Below are 15,649 nucleotides of genomic sequence, written 5' to 3' on the forward strand. Positions count from 1 at the left end.
GGCTCACCAAAATTGGACAATGGAAGATTGGAAAAATGTTGCCTGAGTCTTGATTTCAGCTGTGACATTCAGATGGTAGGGTCAGAATTTGGCGTAAACAACATGAAAGCATGGATCCATCCTGCCTTGTACCTGGTTCAGGCTGGTGGTGGTGTAATGGTGTGGGGGATATTTTCTTGGCACACTTTGAGCCCCTTAGTACCAATTGAGCATCATTTAAATGCCACGACCTACCTGAGTATTGTTGCTTACTATGTCCATCATTTTATGACTACAGTGTACCCATCTTCTGATGACTCCTTCCAGCAGGATAATGCACCATGTCACAAAGCTCCAATCATCTCACCACTGCACAATGAGGTCCCTGTACACCAATGGCCTTTACAGTACAATAGAGCACCTTTGGGATATGGTGGAATGACAAATCTACAGCAACTGCGTAATGCTATCATGTCAATATGGACCAAAATCTCTGAGGAACGTTTCCAACACATTGTTGAATCTATGCCACCAAGAATTAAGGTAAATCTGAAGGCAAAAGGGGGTCCAACCCGGGAATAGCAAGGTGTACCTAATAAAGTGGACAGTGATTATAATCTCATCATGTCTGGCAACCTACCTTCACCACAGTGACGATGCCCTCATTGGTGACGGGGTCAGTTCTGACAGCAAAGTGGCCAACAGGATCACCGCTGATTATTTTGTATATGGCGTTCCAGTTGGGCGTATATGGCTGATCCCGGTCTACCACGGTCAGGTTGGCCACAGCGGCTTCGATGCGATTTTCTGGAACCTCACCGGTGAACTGTGCAGACATAGAGAACATGAATACAATTAGCATTGCTGAGTAGGGCAGAAGCGCCTCAGCCAATAAACAATCCTAAATCTCTACAGATTGCAAATACCTCTACTAGGCCTGGATTATGTTGGACAGGTTCTTAACCACTTAAGGACCGGAAGACTTTCCCCCTTAGGCCTCGTACACACGGACGGACTGTCCGATGAAAACTGTCCGCTGTCGGATTTTGGTCTGATGGTTGTACACACCATCGAACCAAAATCCCTGTGTACAGGATACGCGGTGACGTGGCCGCGCTGTCGACGCGACGATGACGCGGCGACGTGCGCGACCCTGGAAGGTCAATGCTTCCATGCATGCATCAAATCACTTCGACGCATGCGAGGGGTTTCGGCCGAGCGGACATGTCCGGTGAGTGGTACAGACGACCGAACATGTCCGACGGACAGGCTTCCAGCGGACATGTTTCTTAGCATGCTAAGAAACATTTGTCCGCTGGAAACCTGTCCGATTCGCCGGAAAATTGTCCGGTCGGACGTACAGACGACCGAACATGTCCGCTGAAACTGGTCTGCGGACCAGTTTCAGCAGACATGTTCGGTCGTGTGTACGGGGCCTTAATGACTGGTCCATTTTTTGCAATACGGCACTGCGTCGCTTTAACTGACAATTGCGCGGACGTGCGACATTGTACCCAAACAAAATTGATGTCCTTTTCCCCCCACAAATAGAGCTTTCTTTTAGTGGTATTTGATCACCTCTGCATTTTTTTTACTAGTAATGGCGGTGATCTGCTATTTTTAGTGGGACTGCGACATTGCGGCGGACAGATCGGACACTTTTCTGGGACCATTGACAAATTTATACAGCGATCAGAGCTATACAAATGAACTGATTACTGTGTAAATGTCACTGGTAGGGAAGGGGTTAACACTAGGGGCGATCAAAGGGTTAAATGTGTTCCCTCATGTGTGTTTCTAACTGTGGGGGGATGGGACTGACTGGAGGAGGAGACATATCGCTGTTCGTAATTACTACGAACAGCAGATCTGTCTCTTCTCTCCTGTCAGAATAAAGATTGTGTTTACATACTAAATTTCCCGCTCTGGCTGTCGTGCCTGCAAATGCGGGGGACCCAGCGGCGATCACGCTCGCCGGCCACGCGCATTGGTTTCCCCACCCGTGCAGCGGCCCCGCACGCGCATGCCTGCTATGGCTCTTAAAGGAGACGACGTACGGGTATGTTGATTCGCGGGAACGAACCACTGTGCCAACGCATATGTGCGTGAGCCGGTCAGCAAGTGGTTACAGACCTCAAACATGAAATATGAACAAAGCATAACACTAAGTCTCATTTCTGTCTGCTGCTTCGTTCCTCTGCTATAAGCATGAGACAAGTTTTCCTGACACTAATAAAAAAGATGATAGGGAGGGAGCTCCAGCACACAGCCTGTGATTGACAGCCTCGGCTCTGTTCCTGTGTGAAGGAGGAGGGTGTCCCTTCCCTCCAATCAGTTCTCATAGCTCACCTGTAACCTCAGCTCTCTGCCCCCTTCTTTTCATAGAGATCCTGTGTAAATTCTGCACTTTGAATGGATGTAGGGGAAAGGCCGCTAAACAGTACAACAACAAGAAGTGCATCTCTGTGTATTACCTGAGGCCAGTGAATTCACTGGGTAAATGTGAGGGTTTTACAACCACTTTAACAGTAATTAACCCTGTCTGTACTGTGCTGGAACGTGTCATTATCAGCTGTAAACTAGGGGCCAGATTCATAAAGAAGATACGACGGCGTATCTCCTGATACGCCGTCGTATCTCTGAGTCCGGCCGGTCGTATCTATGCGCCTGATTCATAGAATCAGGTTACGCATAGATCTCCCTAAGATCCGACAGGTGTAAGTGACTTACACCGTCGGATCTTAGGCTGCAATTCTAGGCCGGCCTCTAGGTGGCGATTCCATTGCGGTCGGCGTAGAATATGCAAATGAGTCGTTACGCCGATTCACGAACGTACGCTTGCCCGTCGCAGTAAATGTACGCCGTTTGCGTAAAAGATATGCGGCGTAAAGATAAAGCTGCCCCCTAGGTGGCGTAGCCAATGTTAAGTATGGCCGTCGTTCCCGTGTCGAAATTTGAAATTTAACGTCGTTTGCGTAAGTCGTCCGTGAATGGCGCTGGACGCCATTTACGTTAACGTCGAAACCAATGACGTCCTTGCGACGCCATTTAGCGCAATGCACGTCGGGAAATTTTAGGGACGGAGCATGCGCAGTACGTTCGGCGCTGGAACGCGCCTAATTTAAATGATCCACGCCCCATTTAAATTAGGCGGGCTTGCGACGGGCGGATTTACGCTACGCCGCCGCAACTTTACAGGCAAGTGTTTTGTGAATCAAGCACTTGCCCGTAAAACTTGCGGCGGTGTAACGTAAATGTGATACGTTAAGCCGCCGCAGATTTACGCGAAAATACGTGAATCTGGCCCCTGATGTCCACACTGCCTATCCTAACAGGGTTAAAAACTCTTATAGGTAGATTCACGTAGGGGCGCCTAAAATTAAGGTCGGCGTAGCCTAGCCTGTTTAGGCTACACCGCCGTAAATTAACTAGGCTAGTAGTGATTCACAATCTACTTACCTGCTAATTTACGGCGGTGTAGCCTCAAACGAGCGGGCGTAAGGGCGCCTAATTCAAATTGGTTGGAGGGGGGCGTGTTGTATGGAAATGAGGCTTGACCTCACGTTTTTTGACGTTTTTTGACACTGCGCATGCGCCGGGCGACTACATTTCCCAGTGCGCATTGCGGCTAAGTACGCCGTACGGGCCTATTGATTTTGACGTGGACGTAAACGACGTAAATCCCGATTCGCGGACGACTTACGCAAACGACGTTAACATTTCGAATTTTGCGGCGGGAACGGCGGCCATACTTAACATTGGCTAGGCCACTAGAGCATAGCTCTAACTTTAGGCGGCCTATCCCTTACGGAAACGACGTAATTCGACGGCGTAGGCCTGGCGTACGTTCGTGAATCGGCGTATCCCCTAATTTACATAATCTACGCCGGCCGCAATGGAAGCGCCATCTAGCGGCCATCAGAAACTAGCAAGCTAAGATATAACGGCGCAAGCCGGCCTATCTTAGCTTTGTTTAAGCGTATCTCTGTTTGAGCATACGCTTAAACAAACGCCGGCGTAGATTCAGAGTTAGGTCGGCTTATCTACTGATAAGCCGGCCTAACTCTTTGTGAATCTACCTATTAAAGCGGAAATTCACCGAAAAGGGGAAGTTCTGCTCTTCCGTCTCCTCCGCTGCCCTTTTGTTGCCAGCGGTTTAGACATTAATGGCTGTGTGTTGAGTTATTTTGAGGAGGCAACAACATTTACATTGTTATACAAGCTGTACACTCACTACACAACATTGTAGCAAAGTGTAATATCTTCAGTGTTGTCACATGAAAAGGTATAATAAAATATTTTCAAAAATGGGAGGGGTGTACTGACTTTTGTATAATGGAAGTTTCTCAAATTTGACTGCAAAAGTGAAAGAACACTTTAAGAAGCGTTTATCCCAGAGAGCATTTTCCTTTTGCACTTTACTAACAGATGAAATTTAGGACAATGGGGTCTCCGGGGCTCGTGCGGCTAATCCACTCTCACTGCAGTGCATGAAATGTTGTAAGTGGAGTGCAGAGCAGAGAGAATAATCGCACAACCCAGGCAGAGCGTAACGAGTTCTGCTCTCCTCTTATCGCTGGCGGCTCGTTGGTGATACGATCAGGTATTGTGAAGCACAACAGATGTTAAAGGTCAGTCCGACACCGGCTACATCAGTCACAGGGGAGCGCGGCAGATCCAATTCTGGATAAATTCCCAATTTGTCTTCCTAACAAGGTGATGGTATCAGGGATTTTGCAGTAGGAGAAGAACAGGGAGCAGATTCGAGATTTGTGTGTGCCGTCACAGCCAGACTGCAGTCTGCAATCACCCGGTTAGTTTTTAAGTTTCTAAAGTCAAGCTCTTTTTGTGAAAGTATTGTGCAGGCGATAAGTAACTCTTTCAATGGGCGGAACGTGCTGGAAAGTCTCTGTGCAAACGAGCGCTGATCATTCTCTTATCTATGGAGGAAACACAGCGCTCGCTACAGATCACATTCACCCCACCGCTAAGAAGCAGTGGCGGCCGGTCCATAAAGGGTGTCCGTTAGACATGACATATTATCATTTATTAAAAAATAAAAACTGTATTTCGTTCACATGTGTGTGCACTGTGCGGGGCACCGGACTAATGGGTGTCTATTAGGGCTGTAAACTTTTGAAAGGCATGTGATTTGAGACTGAGCTCTAATTGGCTTGTTTCAGATTATCCTCGGGGCGCAATGTATTTGGCACCCCCATACTTTATATAATAATAATAATGTATTTTCAGTACTTGTAGAAAAATTAACATGTACTTGACCTGAAAAAAAAAATCGAATACAGGCACCACATCTAAGGACTGGAAAGGGGCAATATCATGGTCAGTAATGATTTATGGTCCCCTTTTGACCTCTGGCTTGGTCGAGCACCATATTTTGTTTTATATGTCAAACAAATGACAACGAACCCAGACATTTTGGCAACTTCTCAATTTATGACTGAGATAAGGTTTTATGGTCATACAAATGGTCTGGGAGGTTCCTCTGAACTAATACCGGAAATTTAACCTTAGCAAACTCTAATACTTTTAAGCTATTATAGGATCTTATACTTGGGATCCTAGTTATGTCTATGTAATAAACGGGTTTATATATGGATATATAATTAGTATATTACATTTTGAAGGATAGAATGAGGAGCATACTTTTTTTTTCCTTTTTTTTTTATTCATTTTCGCAAAATTACCAAAACGTCAGAAATCACTTAAAGTATAGCTAAAGTATAGCTAAAGGAAAAACATTTTTTTTTCATTTTGGATAGAGTGGAGAGAGATTAGAACACTTGTCAGTTTTTATTGCTGTCTGTGCCCCCGTTGGGAAGATTCACTCTCTCTATTTGTCCTGTTTACCATTATCATTGAAAATGATAGCAAAAGAAAATCACACATTTTGGGGGAAATTTTCTAATGAGGACTCCCAGGAATTCCCTTCAAGGGGTTGTAAACCCTCAAGGTTTTTCCCTTTAATGTATTCTATGCATTAAGGTGAAAAACCTCCTGTGATGCAGCAGTCCCACAGAGCCCCCCTTTTACTTACCTGAATGCTGTCTTTCCAGCGATGGGGACCAGCATGGCAGCTCCAGCCAGTGTCTCGGGTCCTGATTGGACAGATTGATAGCAGTGCAGCCATTGGCTCCTGCTGTTGTCAATCAAATCCAATGACACAGGGGCAGGGCCGAGTCCTGCTGTCTCGTGTCCACGCGAGTGCCCCGAGGGAAAGCAGCTTCTCCATGGGGGCACTCGAGAAGAGGAGGAGCCAGGAGCGCCACTGTGGGACCCCAGAAGAGGAGGATCATCGGGACCACTTTGTGCAAAACCAACTGCATAGAGGAAGTTAGTATGACAGGTTTGTTTTTCTTTAAACAAAGCTTTACATATCCTTTAATTTGCAAGGATTTCCTCCCACTTTCTACTTGGCTATGGGACAGGAAGTGAAGGAAAATCTTTGCAATGGGACACACCCTAATTTGCCCTTTCCAAAATGAAAAAATAAATAAAGTTTTGCCTATATGTTCTACTTTAAGGTTATGAAGCATTCCAAACAGCCAATCTTCATAACATCACAGAGACAAAAATACACCAGCATGGGACCAGATCAATATCGGAATCATATTCCAACATATTTTTTATGAAAAGAATGCTATTTCCTTTTAACTTGATACCAGAATGTGTCCCATGTGCCTGCTATTCCCTGCATTTGGGCCTTTGGGTTAGCTAGGAAGGCTGTGATCTTGCTACATCTTACACGCTACCTAGCTGGATCCAAGTAGACAAGATGAGACGGGTGGGGGGTGGCGCCATGAGCAAAAGGGTGTAGTGAGGCAAGAAACCATAGTGGGCATAAGAGCGGGCACTGGTGACTGCACCAATATGGATTCTTCTTGGTAGAAGAGCCAAAGTCATGCCAGCCATGCCTACTAGAAGCTTGCATTGTTGGCGTTCGCCATATTTGTGTTATGGTTATTCGGGCGCACATTTCATGCAACCTGTTCTTTTGCCATCTCTACCACTTCTGATCTCCCTATCAATGGTATAACCCTCAGTGTGGAACCCCCCTTGGAGATTCGTTTAGGATTCCCATCAGACTGTAGAGTACTGGGAATCTCACACACATCATACGCATGCATAGGCTCATCTTTTGACCCGATGCAACTCCTCAAATCCTGACAATTCGAGAATGATATCATTTTAAAGGTTCAAGAAAAAAACGTTTGATGTTAAACAAAGTGAACTGGGATAATATATATTTCCTGCAAAGTAGAACTAAATGAAAGGACTTTTAGTACAATAGTGTCTATGGCCTATTTACTCTATATATTGTTCTTTGCGGAGTTGTTGCAAAGGCCAAGGGAATGTTAACTGCTAGCCTGTGTATAAAAGCTTTTACTTCCCCATCTGCTTGGTAAATGCATTTACTTTATTATTGTTCCTCTGAGTGTTCCCCTTTGTCTCGCTTTGCACACTGAATGGACAAAAAGTACAGGCAACGGATCCTGTATGTGGCCCACCAGCTAAAAGGGTCTGAATTAATGAAATAAGAGTACCTGTCCCCAATGGATGCGCCCAATGTTTGTATTTATGGGGTTGCAACCTATTAACTGACATGCATTTGTATGTGTGTGAGCTTGCCAGCATTCTAAATGATGATGCCAGTACAAAAGACATTTGAATGGGGGGATTATCCATATTGGAGGCCATACACATGGATGATTATGAATATGGATGGAGTGGAGGAAAGTGAGTGGGGGCCAGATCCACAAACGAGTTACGCCGGCGTATCTATTGATACGCTGCGTAATTTCAAAGTTCCCCCGTCGTATCTTTGTTTTGTATCCACAAAACAAGATACGACTGAATGAGGGCTCGATCCGACTGGCGTAGGTGCATATTTACGCTGGCTGCTAGGTGGCATTTCCGTCGATTTCCGCATTGAGTATGCAAATTAGCTAGATACGCCAATCCACGATTGTACGTCCGGCCGGCGCATTTTTTTACGTCGATTCCGTAAGGCTTTTTTCAGCGTATAGTTACCCCTGCTATATGAGGCGTATCCTATGTTAAGTATGGCCGTCGTTCCCGCGTCAAATTTTGAAAATGTTACGTCTTTGCGTAAGTCGTTCGCGAATAGGGCTTTGCGTAGAATGACGTCACCGGCGTAAGCATTGGCTTGTTCCGGTTTAATTTCGAGCATGCGCACTGGTATACCCCCACGGACGGCGCATGCGCAGTTGAAAAAAAACGTCAATTACGTCGGGTCAAGACGTATTTACATAAAACACGCCCCCATCACATCCATTTGAATTGCGCGCCCTTACGCTGCCAAAGTTACACTACGCCGCCGTAGTTACGGCGGCGTAGTGTATCAGAGATACGCTACGCCCGACGGAAATATGCGCCAGGGTACGTGGATCTGGCCCTAGGTGTCTGAATAAACAGAACTACAAATCCCAGCCTCCATGTGTGTATTCATCTGTTTATTTATGGTTTCCCGAGGCTTTAGCTGTAAAGGTAATCTTCTGAAGAAGTAGCCATAGACCACTCTTGGTGTGGCTGTGTTTATGGAGCTTTACATAAACTATGTAAGATAAGGATCTACCTAAATTATTGTATACATTCAGTCTGAATACAAACACAACCAATCTGCTTCCGTCCCTCTGTGTCTTATATTAAGCACATAACCCGCAAACTTTACAGCAAATAGAAATAAAAGCTCCCATGAATATATATATGTGCTTTCAAGTGTTGTATAACACATACGATTCACTCTGCATATAGTAAAGCAAAACACCAGTGAGATCAATATGAGGACAGCAAATTACAGCAGCATGGTGTAAAACCAAGGCAGGGTATTGATCTCATGTTATATGTCAGGACTGTTTCATCCTCCATGCTACTGATTACGCACAGAGAGATCGCGGTAATTAAACATTATCAGGACATCACGCTGTGACCTGCATTGCAAAGATCACAGCATCCGGATGGTTCCAATCTTTCCTTAGTTAGGACCTGAATTCCACTGTCTTTCCTTACTCTCCTAACTAGAAACAGAGGGCCAGATCCACATATAATTGGATAGGCGCAGCGTATCAGAGATACGCTACACCGCTGTATCTTACCTGGCTTTAAGTCAAGTCCAGGAAGATTTTGCGCCGTAAGTTTCGGCGGCGTAGTGTATTTCTGGCGGCGGAATTCAAATTGGCGGGTAGGGGGTTTAAATGAAGCGCGTCCCCGCGCCGATTGAACTGCGTATGCTCCGTTTCAAAATTTCCCGCCGTGCTTTGCGCGAAATGACGTCGCAACGACGTAATTTTTTTAACTTAGACGTGACTTACGTTCATCCCTATTCACGGACGACTTACGCAAAGAAAAAAAAATTCAAATTTCGACGCGGGAACGACGGCCATACTTTAACATGGCAAGTCTATCTATACGCAGCAAAATAGCAGCTTTAACTATACGCCGGAAAAAGCCGACTAGAGACTACGTAAGAGAATGTGACGGGCGCGCGTACGTTCGTGAATCGCCGGAAAAAGCTCATTTGCATACCCGACGCGGAAAACGACGCAAACTCCACCCAGCGGGCGCCGAAGTATTGCACCTACGATCCGAAGGCGTACGAAGCCGTACGCCTGTCGGATCGAACCCAGAAGCCGTCGTAACTAAAGATACGACGCGGGTAATTTGAAAGTAAGCCGGCGTATCAGTAGATACGCCGGCGTACTTGCTATGTGGATCTGGCCCAGAATAGGGGAGCAGTTTGCCCCCCCCTTCAACTGACATTGAGAAGGAGGGCAATAGGCAGAGAGCAGTCCCCCGTTTGCATCGTCTGTCCTGCAAGTCCAAAAATAGAAAGGGAGAACACTACCCTAAAATAATTCTATAACTGTTCTACTGACTATGTCATATATTGTCTCACTTGCCCATGTGGATTGTTCTATGTTGGAAAACCTATCAGGGCCCTTAGAGCACGTTTTGGTGAGCATAGACGCGTCATTGAAAAGGCCCGTGACCATCATAGTGTTCCAAAACATTTTCTAGTGCATCATAAACAATCCACAGGTGGTCTCAGGGTGTGGGTCATTGAGTCTATTCCTGGGTCGTTCCCTGCAGCCGAATGTTATAAATGTCTGTGCCAGCAGGAAACGTTTTGGATCTATTCTTTAGGTACCCTGGCACCGCGGGGGTTGAATGACACACTGTCCTGTAAACCTATCCTGCCCCATGGGACCTTCTTTGTTATGTACAGTATAAGGTTTTGACCCCTACATATGAGCATCTACTTGAATAACATCTCTATGCTTTCTCTTTTAGTGGGCCCCTACGGTCCCACCCTCCACGCCACAGCTATGACTTGCAACCATAGGAAGTAAAGTATTCCCCAGGCCCATATGGCTTTTATAACAGTTGCATCCTGTATATTTTATAATAATGCGTATTTTTAATCAATTTAAATATTAATTTCTATTTTACCTTTTAATCATGTTATAGTCATACTCATTATATGAGAGTCATAGATTTGTACAGTCATACAAATTAGTCTGGATATGCATGTCCAATGCATTATGCACGCATACACCCCCGGTACATTTATGGTTCGGTGTGCGTACATATGTGCACATACACATATATGCATTTATGAGCATCCACTGTTAACCTGTGCTCAGGCATGTGTGATTGTCCGTGTGGACACACGCATCGGTTTACTACATAAGTATCTAGGCCCTCAGTCTCACACAGGTATATTCCATTGCTGTGGTTGAGCACTAGCACTAGAACCGTTTTATAGGGCCTGAGTAATTATTTGAATTTCTCAATTTTGTATTGTCCTATTCTTAAGCCTCTTGAATATGTGTTTAAAGGAATTCTTCCCCCATTCAAAATGTATTTGATCGTCCAAATGCATTAGATGATTTTTTTTAACATATTTGTTTTTTGATGAATTTTTTAATATATTTGGTTTTTGATTATTTATATTTGATGTACGAATTAGTGATATTATTTGAACATTGTTCTCTAATTGCCCTTTGCTATCATGACATATTATTACTATTATCATGTGCTCTCTCTGTGTGGTTAATTACAACGAGCGCCCACGCTAGGATCTGTTGTCCCACGCAACGCATGTTTGGGTGCCATTTATTCCAAAAGGCACCCCAAACGTGGTGTGATTTTGCCACGATTGTCGCACCACAGAACTGCGCTGCGGTCATGGCAAAAGACGAAAGATTGCCGCCCAAAAAAGAGAAGGCGCTACCTTTGGGTGACAAATGCACATAGGACAGCTCATTAAAGTGAAAGGGATAAAGATATGGAAGGAAGGTTGACCCAGGGCCATCCCTACCATGGGTCCCAATGGGTCCAGCACTTTGAGAAGGGCAGCAAATTGAACCATGGCCACCTCGCCTTCTCTTCTATTTACCCAGCAACTTGACAACCAAGATTTTTTTCCCAGCAGTTTTATGCGTCATGACGACAACTGCCACCCCCCCCCCCCCCCCGGGCCATTCCTCATGCCCCTATACTGTCATAGCCTGTCCATTCACTGCCCTAGCCTGTCTATAAACAAACCTAGCCTGCCCCTATACTGCCTTAGCCTGTCCATATACTACCCTTGCCTGTCCTTATACTACCCTAACCTGTCTATATGCTACCCTAGCCTGTCGATATGCTACCTTAGCCTGTCTATATGCTACCCTGGCCTGTCTATATGCTACCCTAGCCTGTCCATATACTACCCCAGCCTGTCCATATACTACCCTAGCCTGTCCATATACTACCCTAGCCTGTCTATATGCTACCCTAGCCTGTCTATATGCTACCCTGGCCTGTCTATATGCTACCCTGGCCTGTCTATATACTGCCCTAGTCGTCCCTTGGGAATGAACATAATGGTATGTCATCAAATTTTGTATATAGACAAGGTGCTGTTGCATGCAAATCTGACTTCATGATAAATACAATTTTCGTTTTAATTATGATAATATAAAATAATGGATGTGGGGGCCTTTTGGTAAGCGTGATTTTTTTTTCATTCTTGGACCAAGGCAGCACTGGGTTGACCACACTCTTGACTTCAGAAATTTTTTTTGCTTTATCATATACAATCTATAAAGCAGGACATCACGGACTCAAGATACAAAAAGACAGCAGCATGGTTAAAGCGTTTTGTGAAAAAAATCACTTAATGGGTTGCTGCTGTTCTGTATCGTGGGTCTGTGATGTCATGGATTTTATACTATAAAGCTCATTTTTTCTGAAGTCTGCGGTCAACCTTCGTTCCATATCTTCTGCTACGCCCAGGTGACGGAGCGGACCGGCACCCTGTGATTCAGAAAGGGGATTTATATGCTTCACCAGGAACAATGTTTGGATCAAGTGAAAGAGCTGCCCTATGGGTGTCGCACAGAAACGTGTGAAAATCGCTCACACAAAATCACGAACGTGCATGCAAGTCCTCGCTATGCAAAGTGTTAATGAGAGTTTCAGTTGTGTATTTATGCATTTGGCTGGATTTGCCCTTTATAAGATATTTAGCATATGGAGTAGAAAATGATTGTATCAGTGTATTAATTTATGAATTTGTACAAGTGAATGCTGTGGACAACACCGTATTTTTCCTTTACATTAATTTCCATATATTTCCCCAGGTAGCGGAGTTTTTAGCCCCCGCCTAATATAGTTATACACAGAACATATTTATCGGATGGGATCCAATATTTGCCCGCATACAGCAGGAATGAGTACATAATAAATCACGATGGATTGGCAAGCTGCTGTGTGGCTCCTGTTTAGTCACCGGTGGTTGGGCTTGTGCCACCTTCACCAGTAACAGACCTGTCAGTGACTAATTAATAAGAAAATATAGGAAACAGATTGAGCGTAGCCCGGGGAATGGACTTTACATTGTACTGAGATTTCATCCAAACATATGAAATCTATTTGTATACGGTTTTTCTGATCCAGCAACGGGCAGGCGATACATTAGCTCTCGCCACCGGGAGCTGTGCACTGGTAATTTTTGGTACCGTGAAAATGCCAACGCTCCCCTGACTGTTCCGATTTTATACAATCTTTCCAGGGCTAAAGCACCCCTTAAAGCATTCTTCTACCTCCACAGAGCTGCAATTATTTTTATATTAACCCTTTAAAGCAGAACAAAGATATTAACTGCTTGCCGACCGCCTGACGACAATGTACGTCGTCGGCATGGCTGCGCAAATGGGCGTACTTGTACCTCCCTTTGTCATCACAGGCTAGCGGGCGCACGCACGTCGCGTGCCCCGCGGACTCGATATCCGCCGGTGGCCCGCATTTGTGACACGGAGAGGCAGAATGGGGAGCTGCCCATGTAAACAAGCCATTTGCCTCTTCTGCTTAGTCAGTGATCGGGAACAGTGATCTCTGACGTGTTCTATCAAGCCCACCCTCCCTACAGTTAGAACATGCTGAGGGAACACACCTAACCCCTAGTGTTTAACCCCTTCCCTGCCAGTGACATTTATACAGTAATCGGTGGCTATTTTTTAGCTCTGATGGCTTTATAAATGTCACTGGTCCCAAAATAGTGTCAAAAGTGTCTGATCTGTCCGCCTCAATGTTGCAGTCAAGATAAAAATTTGCAGATCGCCGCCATTACTAATAAAGAAAAAAAATTATAATAAAAATGTCATAAATCTATCCCCTATTTTGTAGACGCTAAGGGCCAGATTCACAAAAGAGATACGACGGCGTATCTCCTGATACGCCGTCGTATCTCTGTGATCCACCCGTCCTAACTATGCGGCTGATTCATAGAGTCAGTTACGCATAGATAGCTCTAAGATCCGACAGGTGTAATTGACTTAAACTGTCGGATCTTAGGATGCAATTCTATGCCGGCCGCTAGGTGGCGAGGCCATTGCGGTCGGCGTAGAATATGCAAATGACTAGTTACGGCGATCCCCGAACGTCTGCGTTACCCGTCGCTCTAACTTTACGTTGTTTCCGTCGAGATACGCATCGTAAAATTAGGGCTGAGCCCTAGGTTTACTAAACCATGTCAAGTATGGCCGTCGTTCCCGCGTCGAAATTTAAAACATCACGTCATTTGCGTAAGTCGTCCGTGAATGGCGCTGGACGCCATTTACGTTAACGCTGAAACCAATGACGTCCTTGCGACGTCATTTAGCGCAGTGCAGGTCGGGAACGCTCCTAATTTAAATGGTGTCCGCCCCATTTGAATTGGGCGGGCTTGCGCCGAGCGCATTTACGTTACACCGCCGCAAGTTTACAGGTAAGTGCTTTGTGAATCAGGCACTGACGCTGCAAACTTGCGGCGGTGTAACGTAAATGGATTACGTTACGCCGCCGCTGCGTAGCGGAAATGTATGTGAATCTGGCCCTATAACTTTTGCGCAAACCAAATAAATATTCGCTTGTTGCGATTTTTTTTACCTAAAATATGTAGAAGAATACATATCAGCTTAAACTGAGGAAGAAATGTGTTTTTTACATATTTTTGGGGGATATTTATTATAAAAAAAAAAGTAAAAAATATTGTTGTTTTTTTTTCAAAATTGACGCTCTTTTTTGGTTTATAGCGCAAAAAATAAAAAACGCAGAGGTGATCAATTACCATCAAAAGAAAGCTCCATTTGTGGGGAAAAAAGGACAGGAATGTTTCTTCGGGTGCAACATTGTACGAGCGCACAATTGTCAGTGCCGTATTGCAAAAAATGCTCTGGTCATTATGGGGGTAAATTCTTCTGGGGCTGAAGTGGTTAAAATGGATGTAAACCCAATTCATGAAATTTGAGCTGGGCACATATATCTGCAGTATTTTCGTATCTCTCTCCAAAGCACTGAGTCCTGTGGCTTTCTCCTGCTCCGTAGCTCTGTTATCAGCCTGATAACTTCTAACAAGTTCTCAGACAGGAGATAAAAGCAGCCTGAAATTTGTGGCATGGGAGGTTGCTATAGATAGATTAGCAGAGAGCTTGACTTGTCAGAACACAGCTTTGCCTATGTGGGAGGGTGTGTGCCTTTCTTCCAATTAGTTGTCTTGGCTGTAATCCACTCCCAGTGCTGAACAGGAAGAGAAAAATCTCTAACACAATGTGCACTTTCTAACGAATATATAAAGCTGAAGACAGCAGATATACAAGAATAAAACTTAAGTAGGGAGATTTGTTTCATCCCTGTGTATCATCTGAGGCTGTTCACTTCACTGTGTATATGTAAAGAGTTTACATGCACTTTAAAGGGGTTGTAAAGGAAACATTTTTTCCCCCTAAATAGCTTCCTTTACCTTAGTGCAGTCCTCCTTCACTTACCTCATCCTTCCATTTTGCTTTTAAATGTCCTTATTTCTTCTGAGAAATCCTCACTTCCTGTTCTTCTGTCTGTAACTCCACACAGTAATGTGAGGCTTTCTTCCTGGTGTGGAGAAAGCCTCTTGAGGGGGCGAGCAGCAGTGTCAGGACGCCTACTAACTGCAAAGTAGAGAGTGTCCTGACTTGCCTGCTCGCCCCCTCCCCCCTCAAGAGGCTTTCTCCACACCAGGGAGAAAGCCTTGCATTACTGTGTGTAGTTACAGACAGAACAACAGGAAGTGAACATTTCTCAGAAGACATAAGGACATTTAAAAGGAAAATGGAAGGAGGACTGCACTAAG

The 15,649-nt window shown here is 44.9% G+C and overlaps 1 protein-coding gene across 2 annotated transcripts in view; it reads right to left on the reverse strand.

The window, feature by feature from the left end:
* Positions 1–15,649, reverse strand: part of CDH4 (cadherin 4) — an 836,782-nt gene that overhangs the window by 49,144 nt on the left and 771,989 nt on the right. For both annotated transcript variants that reach the window (XM_040331280.1, XM_040331281.1), the window contains exon 9: positions 620–805. In XM_040331280.1, coding sequence (XP_040187214.1) covers positions 620–805 — 186 coding nt within the window. The remainder of the gene's footprint in view (positions 1–619; positions 806–15,649) is intronic.

Source organism: Rana temporaria, chromosome 12 (genome assembly GCF_905171775.1).
Source record: "Rana temporaria chromosome 12, aRanTem1.1, whole genome shotgun sequence".
In the NCBI taxonomy this organism is placed as follows: Eukaryota; Metazoa; Chordata; class Amphibia; order Anura; family Ranidae; genus Rana; species Rana temporaria.